General features: G+C 43.7%; 2 protein-coding genes across 2 annotated transcripts in view; one reads left to right on the forward strand and one right to left on the reverse strand.

Moving 5' to 3' along the window:
* The window catches only part of LOC121732876 (lutropin-choriogonadotropic hormone receptor-like), a 51493-nt gene extending 41731 nt beyond the window's left edge, over nucleotides 1–9762 (forward strand). Inside the window, exons 7-13 of the mRNA XM_042122880.1 lie at nucleotides 228–296; nucleotides 634–708; nucleotides 1461–1578; nucleotides 4648–4764; nucleotides 5935–6011; nucleotides 6880–7047; nucleotides 8612–9762. Of these exons, the coding sequence (XP_041978814.1) occupies nucleotides 228–296; nucleotides 634–708; nucleotides 1461–1578; nucleotides 4648–4764; nucleotides 5935–6011; nucleotides 6880–7047; nucleotides 8612–9701 (1714 nt within the window). The 3' untranslated portion in view covers nucleotides 9702–9762. The remainder of the gene's footprint in view (nucleotides 1–227; nucleotides 297–633; nucleotides 709–1460; nucleotides 1579–4647; nucleotides 4765–5934; nucleotides 6012–6879; nucleotides 7048–8611) is intronic.
* Nucleotides 9763–9854: 92 nt separating this feature from the next.
* On the reverse strand, nucleotides 9855–11464 carry LOC121732890 (AN1-type zinc finger protein 1-like). Its single transcript, XM_042122911.1, has 3 exons — nucleotides 11067–11464; nucleotides 10591–10693; nucleotides 9855–10448 (listed from the first exon to the last, which is right to left on the reverse strand). The coding sequence occupies exons 1-3, from the start codon at nucleotides 11348–11350 to the stop codon at nucleotides 9924–9926; spliced, it is 912 nt and encodes a 303-aa protein (XP_041978845.1). The 5' UTR covers nucleotides 11351–11464; the 3' UTR covers nucleotides 9855–9923.
* Between the last annotated feature and the right edge of the window lie 410 nt (nucleotides 11465–11874).

Raw genomic sequence — 11874 nt, forward strand, 5'->3', positions numbered from 1 at the left:
CTCTAGTAATCACTTTGTTTTGTTAGAGTTTACACAATGGCTGATTTGATTGGGGCCTTGACTTCCTTAAATGCTCCGCTGGTTGGCGATGAGATTCTTCGACAGTAACTTCTTTATACATTTTCTAGTTTCTTTGCACTCACATCTTTCTTTCAAGATTTATATTTTCTGAGGCGATTATAATGATAGATCTTTCTGGTTCCTGACGCCATGACGGTATGTTGCAGATCGCTGAACTACAACCTGATAGAGGAGGTGCCGGCATACGCGTTCAAGAACTCACAGATAGCCAAGTTGTAAGTTTCTGAATATTACTTCACTGCGAAAGTTTATTCTTTATTTATTTTCGTATCTTGGAAACCACGCTGCTGTGGTTCAGTAGCTTAGACTTTAGGAACTCCGAAGGATGTAGGTTTGATTTCTGTTTTAATGAGAATTTAGGACTATGCCGGATGACCATTTTTTGTCAGATAAACATCCCAGTGGGTAAACGAGGTAAGTTTGTAAAGTTATAGCAAATTAAGTAGTTTCTTCGTGGCTTGTTTTAAACGAATCCTGTCAATACTATTGTTATCGGAGTAGGTTCTAGTATACTTATTAATACCTATTTATGATAGTTTTTCCTCTTTGCAGAAGCTTCAAAGGCAACACAAAACTAAAACACTTGGACGAGCACGCTTTCGCCGGGAACCTTCTGCTCCGACAACTGTAAGTGGACAGAACTACACTATAATAAGCGTCTGCTAGAAAAGAAGAAGAGTTATTATATTTTTTATTTCTTTGAAATCCTACGGATTTTCACGTACCGTGGTGGACTTTGTACGTTTTGTTTCCTTTTTCCCTTGACCAACGCAGCTGAAAATAAGCCAAAATATCGGAGAAAGTGCACCGGCGCAACAAAATCCGTGTTTAACACATTTGTGTATCAGTCGCTAATTCAAGATTCGAGTGGAAGAACATTGCCGTTATTTTGCATGATTAGGCCGGAAAATGATTTGAAATAATCTGGCTAATGTGTAGCTAGATACATTAGCCAGATGATCAAGTAGGTAAGTTACAAGGATTGTTCAAATAATAAGGCAAAAAATGAGTAATTGTCCATAATATGTTATAAAATGTTAGTTATACGTGCGGTTCTTCCACTCACATCTTCAATTAGGGTTTTAGTTTATGTTATAAAACATACATCTTTCTTGTCTCATCAACCGTATAGGAGAAATCTTTTATGTCCTATTTCTGAGGATTTTTAGTTTATCTTTTCACTAACGTCGATCATAATTGGTTACCTGTTTATAAACCAGCCAAAAGATGAGCTCCTGATAAAACAAGGCCTATGCAGTAGGTATTTCCCAGGCACTACAATATTTGAAGAGTGGTTACAGCGAAGTAACCACTCTTCAAATACTGTAGTGCCTGGGACAAGAAAACCTCAGAAATTGTACATGTTTTCCTTTAACCAGGGACCTCAGCAACACTCGTATAACGTCGCTGCCGACCAAGGGTCTGGAGAAGCTGGAGGTGCTGCGGATAGAGAAGACACCCTCGCTCAAGTACATACCCTCCATATATGAGTTCCAGGTATGTATCATCGGACAAATTGATTCATAGGCAGTTGACGTACCTACGTCATTTGGTCAGACTATATAAATTTAATGTTAGTTTTGATCTGTCGGCTGGGTTTGAAATAACGCGACCAATCTACGTGGGCCCGCCGTCTGCCTACGAATCAACTTCTCTGATAGTATTTTCATGCTTTAATACAAATACGAGTACTATTAACTACTATAGTAAGTAGCCTCCAAACAGTCGGATCGATTTTGATCTAGGTTTTCGTTTGAAAGCTGACATGATCGAGTGTTCTTAGCAATAGTTCATCATCAGCCTACTCAGGGCTGGAAAATTTGGGTTTATCTTTCCATAACACTTTGTAAAAAAATTCCAGAGATTTGATTCGCTTAATATCCATATATAAATATTATAAATGCGAAAGTGTGTCTGTCTGTCTGTTACCACTTCAGCTTAAACCACTGAACCGATTTTGATAAAATTTGGTATGGAAATACTTTGAGTCCCGGAGAAGGGCACAGGATAGTTTTTATGCCGGAAAATTATACGGTTCCCGCGGTATAAACGAATTATGGTGCAACGGTGTTGCGGTGTATCTACTAGTTCAGAATATTCAATATTCAGAATCAAAATGTACTCTGATTCTGACAACTAATACATTTTTGAATCGTGGTTTGTTTTTAAACTTCTTAATATAACATTATATTCGCATTTAATCATAATATGTTTTATGAGGTGAGGCCTCAGGCCTCAGCGTGGAAGAAAACGTAATGTACTATCAAAGTCGAGTAGGTGACGTGGACTACATCAGGAGCAAGACCCACTTCGTCTTGAGGGTCGAGCGCTTGGAGTCCCGCCACAAAGTGAATTTTAGCTCCTTTGTGGTGAGAGTCCCGACGCACCATCTACCGACCTTCGAGAAGGAGGAGTTCTGGCCGATTGGAGTCGTCTACAGGAGGTTCCGAGGACGAAGAGGCGGAACGCCGAGGGGAGGTGGTTGTGGCGGTGTCCTTCGATATCGCCAACGCCTTCAACAGCCTCCCTCACAGTGTAATACGGGAGGCACTGGAATATTTCGAGGTGCCCCCGTATCTCGGGAGGCTGTTGAACGAGTATCTCTCTGATAGGGAGGTCGAGTACGAGGATGGGTCGGGGTCGCTAAAGAGGCAGAGCGTTGAATGCGGCGTCCCTCAGGGCTCAAATGTGGGCCCAGATTTATAGGACGTCGGCTATGACTGGGTCCTGCGGAGCGGTCTCCTCCCCGGAATGGTGCTAGTCTGCTATTGCGACGACACTTATGCACTATTTCGGGGACGGACCTTTCAGGAGGCTGCGCGGCTGGCGGAGGTGGGAGCATCCCTCGTTGTCAGCCGCATAGAGCGGTTGGGGCTTCGGGTACGCTTAGGCAAGACTGAAGCCCTGCTCTTCCGCTGACCTGGAAGGAGAGGACCCCCACCCGGAGCTCGACTCCTTATCGGAGAGACGGAGGTCAGGATGAGTCCGACGCTTAAATGTCTTGGGCTCATCCTAGACGGGAGGTGGACCTTCGGCCCACACTTTCAACAGTTGGGACCGAAGGTCGTGAGGGTAGCGTCAGCACTGGGCTGGCTCCTGCCTAATATAGGAGGACCCAGTGAAGCCTGCAGGCGGTTATACTCCGGAGTCTGTCGGAGTATAGCCATGTACGGTGCCCCAATTTGGGCGGATTCCCTCACCGCTCGTAATAAGGCCCAGCTGCGAAGTGCGCAGCGGGTCATAGCGGTGAGGGTCATCAGGGGGTACCGTACGGTCTCCTGGGCGGCAGCTACTGCCCCGGCGGGAGACCCGCCGTGGGAGCTGGTGGCAAGGGTTTTCGCCGAGTTGCACCTCCTCGCTTCAGAGAGGAGGTCGCGGGGCGAAGGCCTACAATGGGAGGAGCTCCGGCGGGTCCGAAAGCTAGGAGAGCAGTGGTTGTTGAGGAGGTGGGGTGAGGACCTGGCGCAGGCCCAGTACGGTCAACGTACTGCTCAGGCTCTGCGCCCAGTTCTTGCGGCGTGGATGCGTCGCAAGAGAAAACCCCTCACCTTCCGCCTTACACAGGTGCTCACCGGACACGGATGTTTCGGTGCGTACTTGTGTAAGGTCGCCAGGAGGGAGCCTACGCCAGCCTGCCATGAGTGCGGCGCTGCGGAGGACACGGCCAAGCACACCCTCGATTTGTGCGATCGTTGGGCCGTGCAGCGCCATGATCTCATGGCGGTGCTAGGGCGGGACCTCTCGCTCTCGAGCATGGTTCGCTGCATGCTCGAGAGCGATGAGGCCTGGCAGGCGGCGGTCTCTTTCTGCGAAACCGTCCTTTCGCAGAAAGAGGCCGCGGAGCGGAACAGAGAGGATGACCCATCCTCCGTTCCGCTCCGCCGGCGTAGGACGGGAGTGCGGAGGCGTCGTTACGCGAACCTCCAAACTTCCGTCTAATCCGGGGCTCCGGGCAAGGATGGGAACCTGCCCGGCTTAGCTAGTCCCGGCGCCGAGGGGAACGCTTCAGTTTGCCGGAGTGTTCCCTTACTTTGGTGGAAGTCCGGTCTCTTTTGAGGCAGACCGGCCGGTCATGGAGGGAGTCCTGTGTTAGACAGATTCAGGATATCCCTCCGTATATGGCTGAAGGCAAATCGCAGGTGGTTTTAGTGGGTAAGAGTCCCACATACCCCCGGGGTGCTTCAGCTAACTGAGGCACATCCCCAACCCGGGGCACCCATGATGGGTTTCCCCTGCGCACAAAAAAAAAAAAAAAAAGGTTCCGAGGACGACTTCCGAACACGTCGCACCCCACGTCGCAAACAATACGTGTTTAGTGTTTTATGTATGTTAGTCTATAAGGTATTTATAATATGGGCCAAGATGCCTGAGTTAAATAAATAAAATAAAAATAAATAAAAAATTTGATTCATAGGTAGATGGTAGACCTACGTAATATGGTCGCATTATGTCAAACCCAGCCGACAGCTTCACAGCTAACGTAGAATAGATAAATTAATTCGTATGCAGATACCATCTAATACGAATTAATTTCTCTGATGGTACATAAGGTTGATATTCCCTCAGCATCTGGAGCGCGCGTACCTGACGCACCACTTCCACTGCTGCGCCTTCGACTTCCCCGAGCGACACGACCCCGCCAGGCACAAGCTGTACGAGACCCAGCTCGCCGCCATCGCCAAGGTAATATCACGCTTATACAGCAGACATACGGGCGATATTCCCGCGGCACGACACAAGCTGTACGAGACCCAGCTCGCCGCCATCGCCAAGGTAATATCACGCTTATACAGCAGACATACGGGCGATATTCCCGCGGCACGACACAAGCTGTACGAGACCCAGCTCGCCGCCATCGCCAAGGTAATATCACGCTTGTACAGCAGACATACGGGCGATATTGCCGCAGTGCCGCATTATGTCCCAAAACACGCGTCTACGGCGCGGCGCCCCGTAGATGCCGTAGATGACCTACGCGCTACGCCGCTACGCGGTGGCTACGACGCTACGAATATTGCTACGAAACCAAAGTTTTGTTCGAAGTTTGTCAACTTTTCTGTCAATATTCTGATATGACGTATGCAACATGTCGGATTTTGGTCGGATTATTTTACTGTAGGTATGTGCTAGTAGCTCTGCTCTGACCTTTGCGCAATTAATTCTTATGATAAATAATCGAGAACTGCTACGTGTGAAGATATTTATTTATTTTGCAAAGTATTTTTATTTCCTTTAATTGTAATGCACACATAGAATTAATTTATGAATGATAATTGTGAGGACCTGTAATTGGCTTCCTATTTTCTAGTATAAGTTATTTACTATTTTTATTGATAGCTGTTGGTCTTCCTAACACAAATAAATAAATAAATAAATAAATAAATAAATAAATAAATAAATAAATAAATAAATAAATAAATAAATAAATATTAATTTGTTTTTGTGACGCTGCTCTAGGTAGTTACTATTCACAGGAAGGTCAGTTAGACTATTTATGAACATTAATACCTTAGCACCTTCATCGAATATCATAGCATGAATCTTCATAAGCACGAAAAACAAACTATTTATGTATCTTAAAGTTTAAACATTAAAGTAAATGTATCATAGATATACATTATCACATCATAATATTAAAGATTTCTTGGAAAAGCCTAGAACAAGACGTAATTATTAAATATTAATAGCTACAAAATACTATTTTGTATTTTTTTGGTGTTTAGTCTTTAGTTAATTCTGTTAAAATAAAACCTACAGATTTATACCAAAATCTCATATTTTTCGTTAATTTTTTCCAAGCAAAGTACATACCTGACTTCTTTATTATTGTATTTATATTTTATTCTTAAACAGAGATGTGAACACAACCAGAAGAAGTTGAGAAGACGGAGAGCTGCTAACATGGAGGGGTCCAAGATGACGGTGCAGATGTAAGTAAAACAGCAATAATTTTATGAGTAGACTACTCAAAGACAGTTTTAATCTCTCGTTAATAGCTATTTCTTCTCTTTCTTTTAGGCCATTAAATCCTAAAATACTGAATTAGCTTGAACTAAAGTACTGGAAGCCTATTATGAGCTCTGAAATCCATTCACTTTACGTCCTCAAAGTGACTGGCTGTCGTTTTGGTACTATGAGCTCTATTTTCCAGTGATTTTCCAGCCAGCCAGCGGTCACGTGACACAAAACGAGCACAAAATCATAGACAAAACACACTGCTCCATTGTGAACTGACTTGGCTGGTTATTGCCTGGAACAATTCAGTTTCCGTTCCGTGAATGGTCATAATAGACCCCCAGAGTAACAAAAAATTTCCTCTTGAAGCCTCCTCGTATGCCGCAAAGTAACTCGTAAATAGTTGCAGTGATAAAAAATATTCCATGTCCTTTTCCGAGACTGTGAGTCCGAGAAAATATTGCTGTACCAAATTTCATCTAAAATGATTTCAATATGACGTCCAAGTACAACAGATTTGCCGGTAACATCTAGTTAGACAAGTTTTAGTTAATATGTGGCTTCACTCAGCATCCTCTATTGGTTGTATCACGGGGAGTGCTCTGAGCAATTATTGTTCGGAATCATACCTCCTGCAACTTTTCGCTATATACCATCCTCATCACCTTTATGAGTGGCGGTCTTCCACCGTGCGTTTTTCGCGCATTGTAAAACTCTGGAACGAACTGTCATCAGCAGTATTTCCGCGCCAATACGACCTAAAAACCTTTGTCAGACTGTCAAAAACGTATAACCTAACCTCAATATTCATCATCGTCGTAACATCTTTTCTTCCATTGGCAGAACGAGCGACGACACAGCCACCACCAGCGAGGAGTACGAGCCGCCGTCGAGCGAGGAGGTGGACTCCGGCAGCTTCGAGTACTACGACGACGGCTTCCACGAGAGCGTCCCCGTCAACGGCACCATGGGAGTCGCCTTCTTCGCCGAGTGCGGGAACTTCAGTCACAGGTAGAGAATAGAGAGAAGTTGACTCATAGCCAGATTTCGGACCTATGTAATTTGGTTGCGGTATGTCAAACCCAGCCGTAAGATCACAACTAACACTAAATCCAGCGTCTGCCTTGGATCAATTTCTTCCATGGTACAAGAATCCGCAGAGCGATTGAGTAGGTACTATCAGAGAAGTTGATTCCTAGTCAGATGGCGGACCTAAGTAATTTGGTCGCGTTAAGTCAAACCCATCCGACCGATCACAACTAACATTAAATTGACATAAGCCGACCAAACGACGTAGGTCTGTCAACTGCATAGAATTCAATTTCCTCGATGGTACCTTGCGACAAGTAAGCAATAAGCAGATATTGTAAAACATCTGCTATCAATTTTTTTTTGCTTGCCAGTTGCCAGTAATAGCCTAGCTGGTACCAAGCTTTAGCGTCAATTTGGCTTGACTTAGAATATGACTAGAAAGTGTGGTCGCACTAATAACGAATTTAGAACACTCGCAATGACAAATAGACAATGAAATTGTAAGAGTTCGGAAGAGCCGCACTTCTGTAATGTCACGTCTGTCTTGTGCAGTGAAAAAAGTTCAATTTTGAGTACCTAACGCCTCTAGTACACCGACGCTGCGAAACGCGAAACAGGAATAGATACCATAATGCAGGGTGCAATTAAACCTTCCTGCAAAATTTTGATATATTTATCCTTAATTAGTTAATGGAATCAGGCGTTACTTTGCGGAAATCCGGACGAATTAACGGACGTTGTTCGTAGAGTCCACATCCTGAGGATGCTACGGTGTTGGGGCGAAACGCGCGTCGAGGTTTTCAACCTGCATGGTGGTGAGGGGCCTTGCACGGATTTTATTGCTTGTGTGGTGGTGGTGTTTGCAAGTTCTTGTATGCGAGTGTACGCATAGGCAGTGTGGGAGGAGGGAGGTGCTGTACGCATGCCTATGCGTACACTCACTCATTTACTTAAAGGTGGAAGTTGTTTTCGCGGAATATTGCTAAAAATAATAACAAACTAATTTTTTTTTTATATTGATCCTTGTTAAAAATAAAAATACACGTATTTTTTCTTCTGAAAGTTATCCTAAAAAACACTACAATTAATGGACACGACGCGTCGCCCGCGCGTGATGTGACAACGCGCGCGCGCCTCCCCCCGCGTTACCCCCTCTCATTCCCTCGCGCCGCGAGTGACCGTTCTGCAACGATTTTAAATGGGATGAAATATGTTAATAAAAAAAATATAACACCCAATTTTTTTTGGTTAAATGGACTCTCCTAATGATTCCTAAGCCCTGGAAAAAATTTGGCAGGAAGGTTTAATTGCACCCTGTATTATAATTTATAACGCATTGACGTGTGGCGAGTGAGACAGCAAATCGGTTCGCCGCTGTTTCGCGTTTCGCAGCGTCGATGTAGGTACTAGAGGCGTATCTAAGCATATTAAAAATGCCTCTCCGCGTTGAGTCATGTTGTGAACTGACTCTTATCGATTTTTAAACTAAGCACATGATTGTAACCTTCAACCCTTCAATAAACATGAGTGTCTTTCTTTTCAGCCGAAGAAAAGTCGAGTGTACACCGGCATCCAACGCTCTAAACCCGTGCGAAGACGTAATGGGCTGGTCATGGTTGCGGGCTAGCGTGTGGTTCGTCATCTCCGCAGCGGTCGTCGGAAATATAGCCGTCTTGCTCGTTCTTCTCATGAACCACACCGAAATGACCGTGCCCCGGTTCCTCATGTGCCATCTCGCTTTCTCCGACCTTTGCACCGGGTTGTATCTCTTCATGCTAGCCGTGGTCGACCTCATGTCTTTCGGCGAGTTCTTCAACTACGCGTACGACTGGCAGTACGGCGTCGGGTGCAAGATCGCCGGCTTCCTATCGGTGTTCTCTGGCCAGCTGTCGGTTTTCACGTTAACCATAGTCACTTTGGAGCGCTGGTTCGCGATCACGTACGCCATATACCTGGAGAGACGGATCTCTTTGAGCGCGGCGGCCAAGATCATGATCGGCGGTTGGTTGTTTTCGACCCTGATGGCAGGACTGCCTCTAGTCGGGGTTTCCGATTACTCGTCCACTTCCATCTGCTTGCCGGTGGAGAGTGAGAACGTGGGGGATGCGGTCTACCAGGGGTCCCTCTTCATGACAAACGCCGTCGCTTGGGTCACTATAGTCATCTGCTACGTCCAAATCTACAGATCTTTAGGAGGCGGCGGGGAAAAGTACGGGGGGAGGGGCGCAGCCGCGGCCGCCGAGAGGCGAATTGCGAACAAAATGGCGCTCCTGATCGGAACCGATTTACTCTGCTGGGCACCCGTAGCTTTCTTCGGGGTCACAGCGCTGGCAGGGGTGCCGCTAGTCGACGTCAGTCACGGGAAGGTGTTGCTCGTGTTTTTCTACCCCCTGAACGCTTGCGCCAACCCGTTCCTATATGCGATCCTGACGAAGCAGTACCGAAGAGATCTGCTGACCCTCGTGGCTCGGACGGGGAAGTGCAATTGGCTGGTGGAGAGGTACAAGCTGGCGACCACCCCTCCCCCCACCGCGCACACCAACCCCTCCGCGCCCGCGCTCCTCCCTCTTGTAGACTATCACCGGTCGACGTCACAGGTCACAAAAGAAAACGGCGATGCAGAGATTATCTAGGCTTAAGTGTATTTATATATATAATTTAAGGTTCTGATATTATAGTTTTTAAATTATTTAAGTCTTGAGTTTTATTACTGGCCGAACTTATTTTTGCAGTCAAAGAAAGCTTATGTTTTTAGAGGTAATATATTATAGAAATAAGATAAATAATGTTATTTAGAGGAATATATTGTATATAATTATTAGTAAACAGAAAATTATTCATGCTAAGAAGTCGAATTATATGTTTAAAAACAATTGGCTCTGTCCTAAGTCATTCAAAACATTGGTATCAATATATTCCATTATCAGCCGATCTCCTTCCAACAAAATCTCATTTTTGACCAACTCCTCGATTTCTACATCCATCTTGATAGGACTTATGCAGTAGCCATCCAGCTGTCGAAACAACCTGATTTTTGTTGTGCCCATTTTATTATTATCATTTTTAATGTTGCATAAATTGCAAATTGCGTCTATAGCTCTACCCAGGGTGAATTTAGTTGATATAAATACTGCTATGGTGTCTTTAAGATCTGGTTCTAACCTGAGGCTTTCAAGGTTGATTATGTTTTCAACATTTTGAACGATTTTCACTGGCTTTGCTTGAGTGTCTGTGGGTTTTTTGATAGCAAAATGAACTCTCTTGTCAGCCGGTATTGCTTTGTCTCCAAGGGCTTTTTGTTTTATTCTCATGAGGTGGATTTTGGATGCAGTTTTCACTTTTGCCGATGATTGGAGAGCTTTTCTTATGTTTTCTGTTATCTGGAAAATGAATACCATAATAGCAACAAGTAACAATATTTTTTGAGTCTGAAGATTAAACTTGTAACAAGTTATTTAATAACAACAAGAGCAATAAAAAAGCTAGGTGTCTGACATTCATAAACTATAATCCGAGATAAACCTTTGCCTGTAAATCCTTGTTGGCTTCAGCAAATTGTCTTCTGGGTGCTTCATATTCTTCTATCTTCTGTGCCATAGTCTCATCATCTATTTCTGGACAGGTCCTAAAAGATATATTCAACTACTTTACTTATATATTGTAAAATAAATTATTTTTATGAGGCAGATACTTATCTAACTAAAAATAAATAAAATTGAATTAAAAATTTTGCTAGTCTAGCTAAAACCTTAAACTAAAGGCTAAACCAATTTAGCTAATTTAAGTCTTAAAATATTTGTGGAAGTTCAGGGAAGGTTTATATTAAGAGGGAAGTGATACGAACTTCTTCAGGTCGTCTAGTGATTAATAAAGGAAGTTATTTGAATGTTCTATCTTAACAGGTAAACATAACCTTAAAGTTACCCTTTATGTTTTGTAATATTACATTAAACACATACAAATTCTAGACAATATCTAAGGATTCTAAGGCTACTTACGGATGGAACCTGTGCTCGATACAGTAGTGTTTACCACACTTATTACAATTCATATCATGCAAGTTACCCTTGCGACACCCCTTCTGGGAGCACTTATATATAACATCATCACTTTTGAAGTTAACAGGCCGAGGCGGGGGCGCGAGTTCGCAGTCGCCGGATAAGCAGTGATCGTTGAAATGTTCCCGACAGTACACTTTACCGCACTTGCACTGCAGTGGTAGGAAATCTATTTGTTTACACTCATCATTCTGACAGTGATCCCCTAAGGACGGAAACTCCATTATGTTGGTATATAAAAAGTTTAGACGATGTAAATTTATTGAAATTTAATCGTTACTTTGTTTTCTGTTACAAAATATATAGAAAATACAATTACGAAAAGTGATTATTCATTAGCACAAGCTTTGACAGTTTGCGGTTTTGACTTTTGACAGCAGACTTCTTCTTCTTCTTATTAAAAAATGGCCCCGTAGTGATTGACAGAAGACAGAAGAAACAGCTGGCGATGACAAGCGCAAAGACAAGCGTATGAATGACATTTGACCTTTTTTTTATTACACGGTTATGAAAAAGCTTTAGCATCATTATTATTTAGTCGAAATAAAAAAGTGAACCCGTTAAGTATAGTCGGTCAAGAAAGTGAAGAAGTTAAAAAGTGGCAACATCGTAGTGTCATCCCTTTTTTCTTAGATTCATTTGAAAGGGATGACAATACGATGTTGCCACTTTTTAATTTCTTCACTTTCTTGACAGGCTATATACACAATGAAGGAGCATTACTTAACACAATGTCTTGTTTTTGTCT

The sequence above is a fragment of the Aricia agestis genome, chromosome 13 (genome assembly GCF_905147365.1).
Source record: "Aricia agestis chromosome 13, ilAriAges1.1, whole genome shotgun sequence".
NCBI lineage: Eukaryota > Metazoa > Arthropoda > Insecta > Lepidoptera > Lycaenidae > Aricia > Aricia agestis.

Bases quoted from the DNA above. Each gene is read 5' to 3' on its own strand.
- LOC121732890 (XM_042122911.1), bottom strand. From the start codon at position 11,350: ATGGAGTTTCCGTCCTTAGGGGATCACTGTCAGAATGATGAGTGTAAA. The intron at 10,694-11,066 runs GTAAGTAGCCTT...TATATCTTTTAG, and splicing joins ATCGAGCACAGGTTCCATCC to GACCTGTCCAGAAATAGATG. The intron at 10,449-10,590 runs GTTTATCTCGGA...TTCATTTTCCAG, and splicing joins ACAAGGATTTACAGGCAAAG to ATAACAGAAAACATAAGAAA.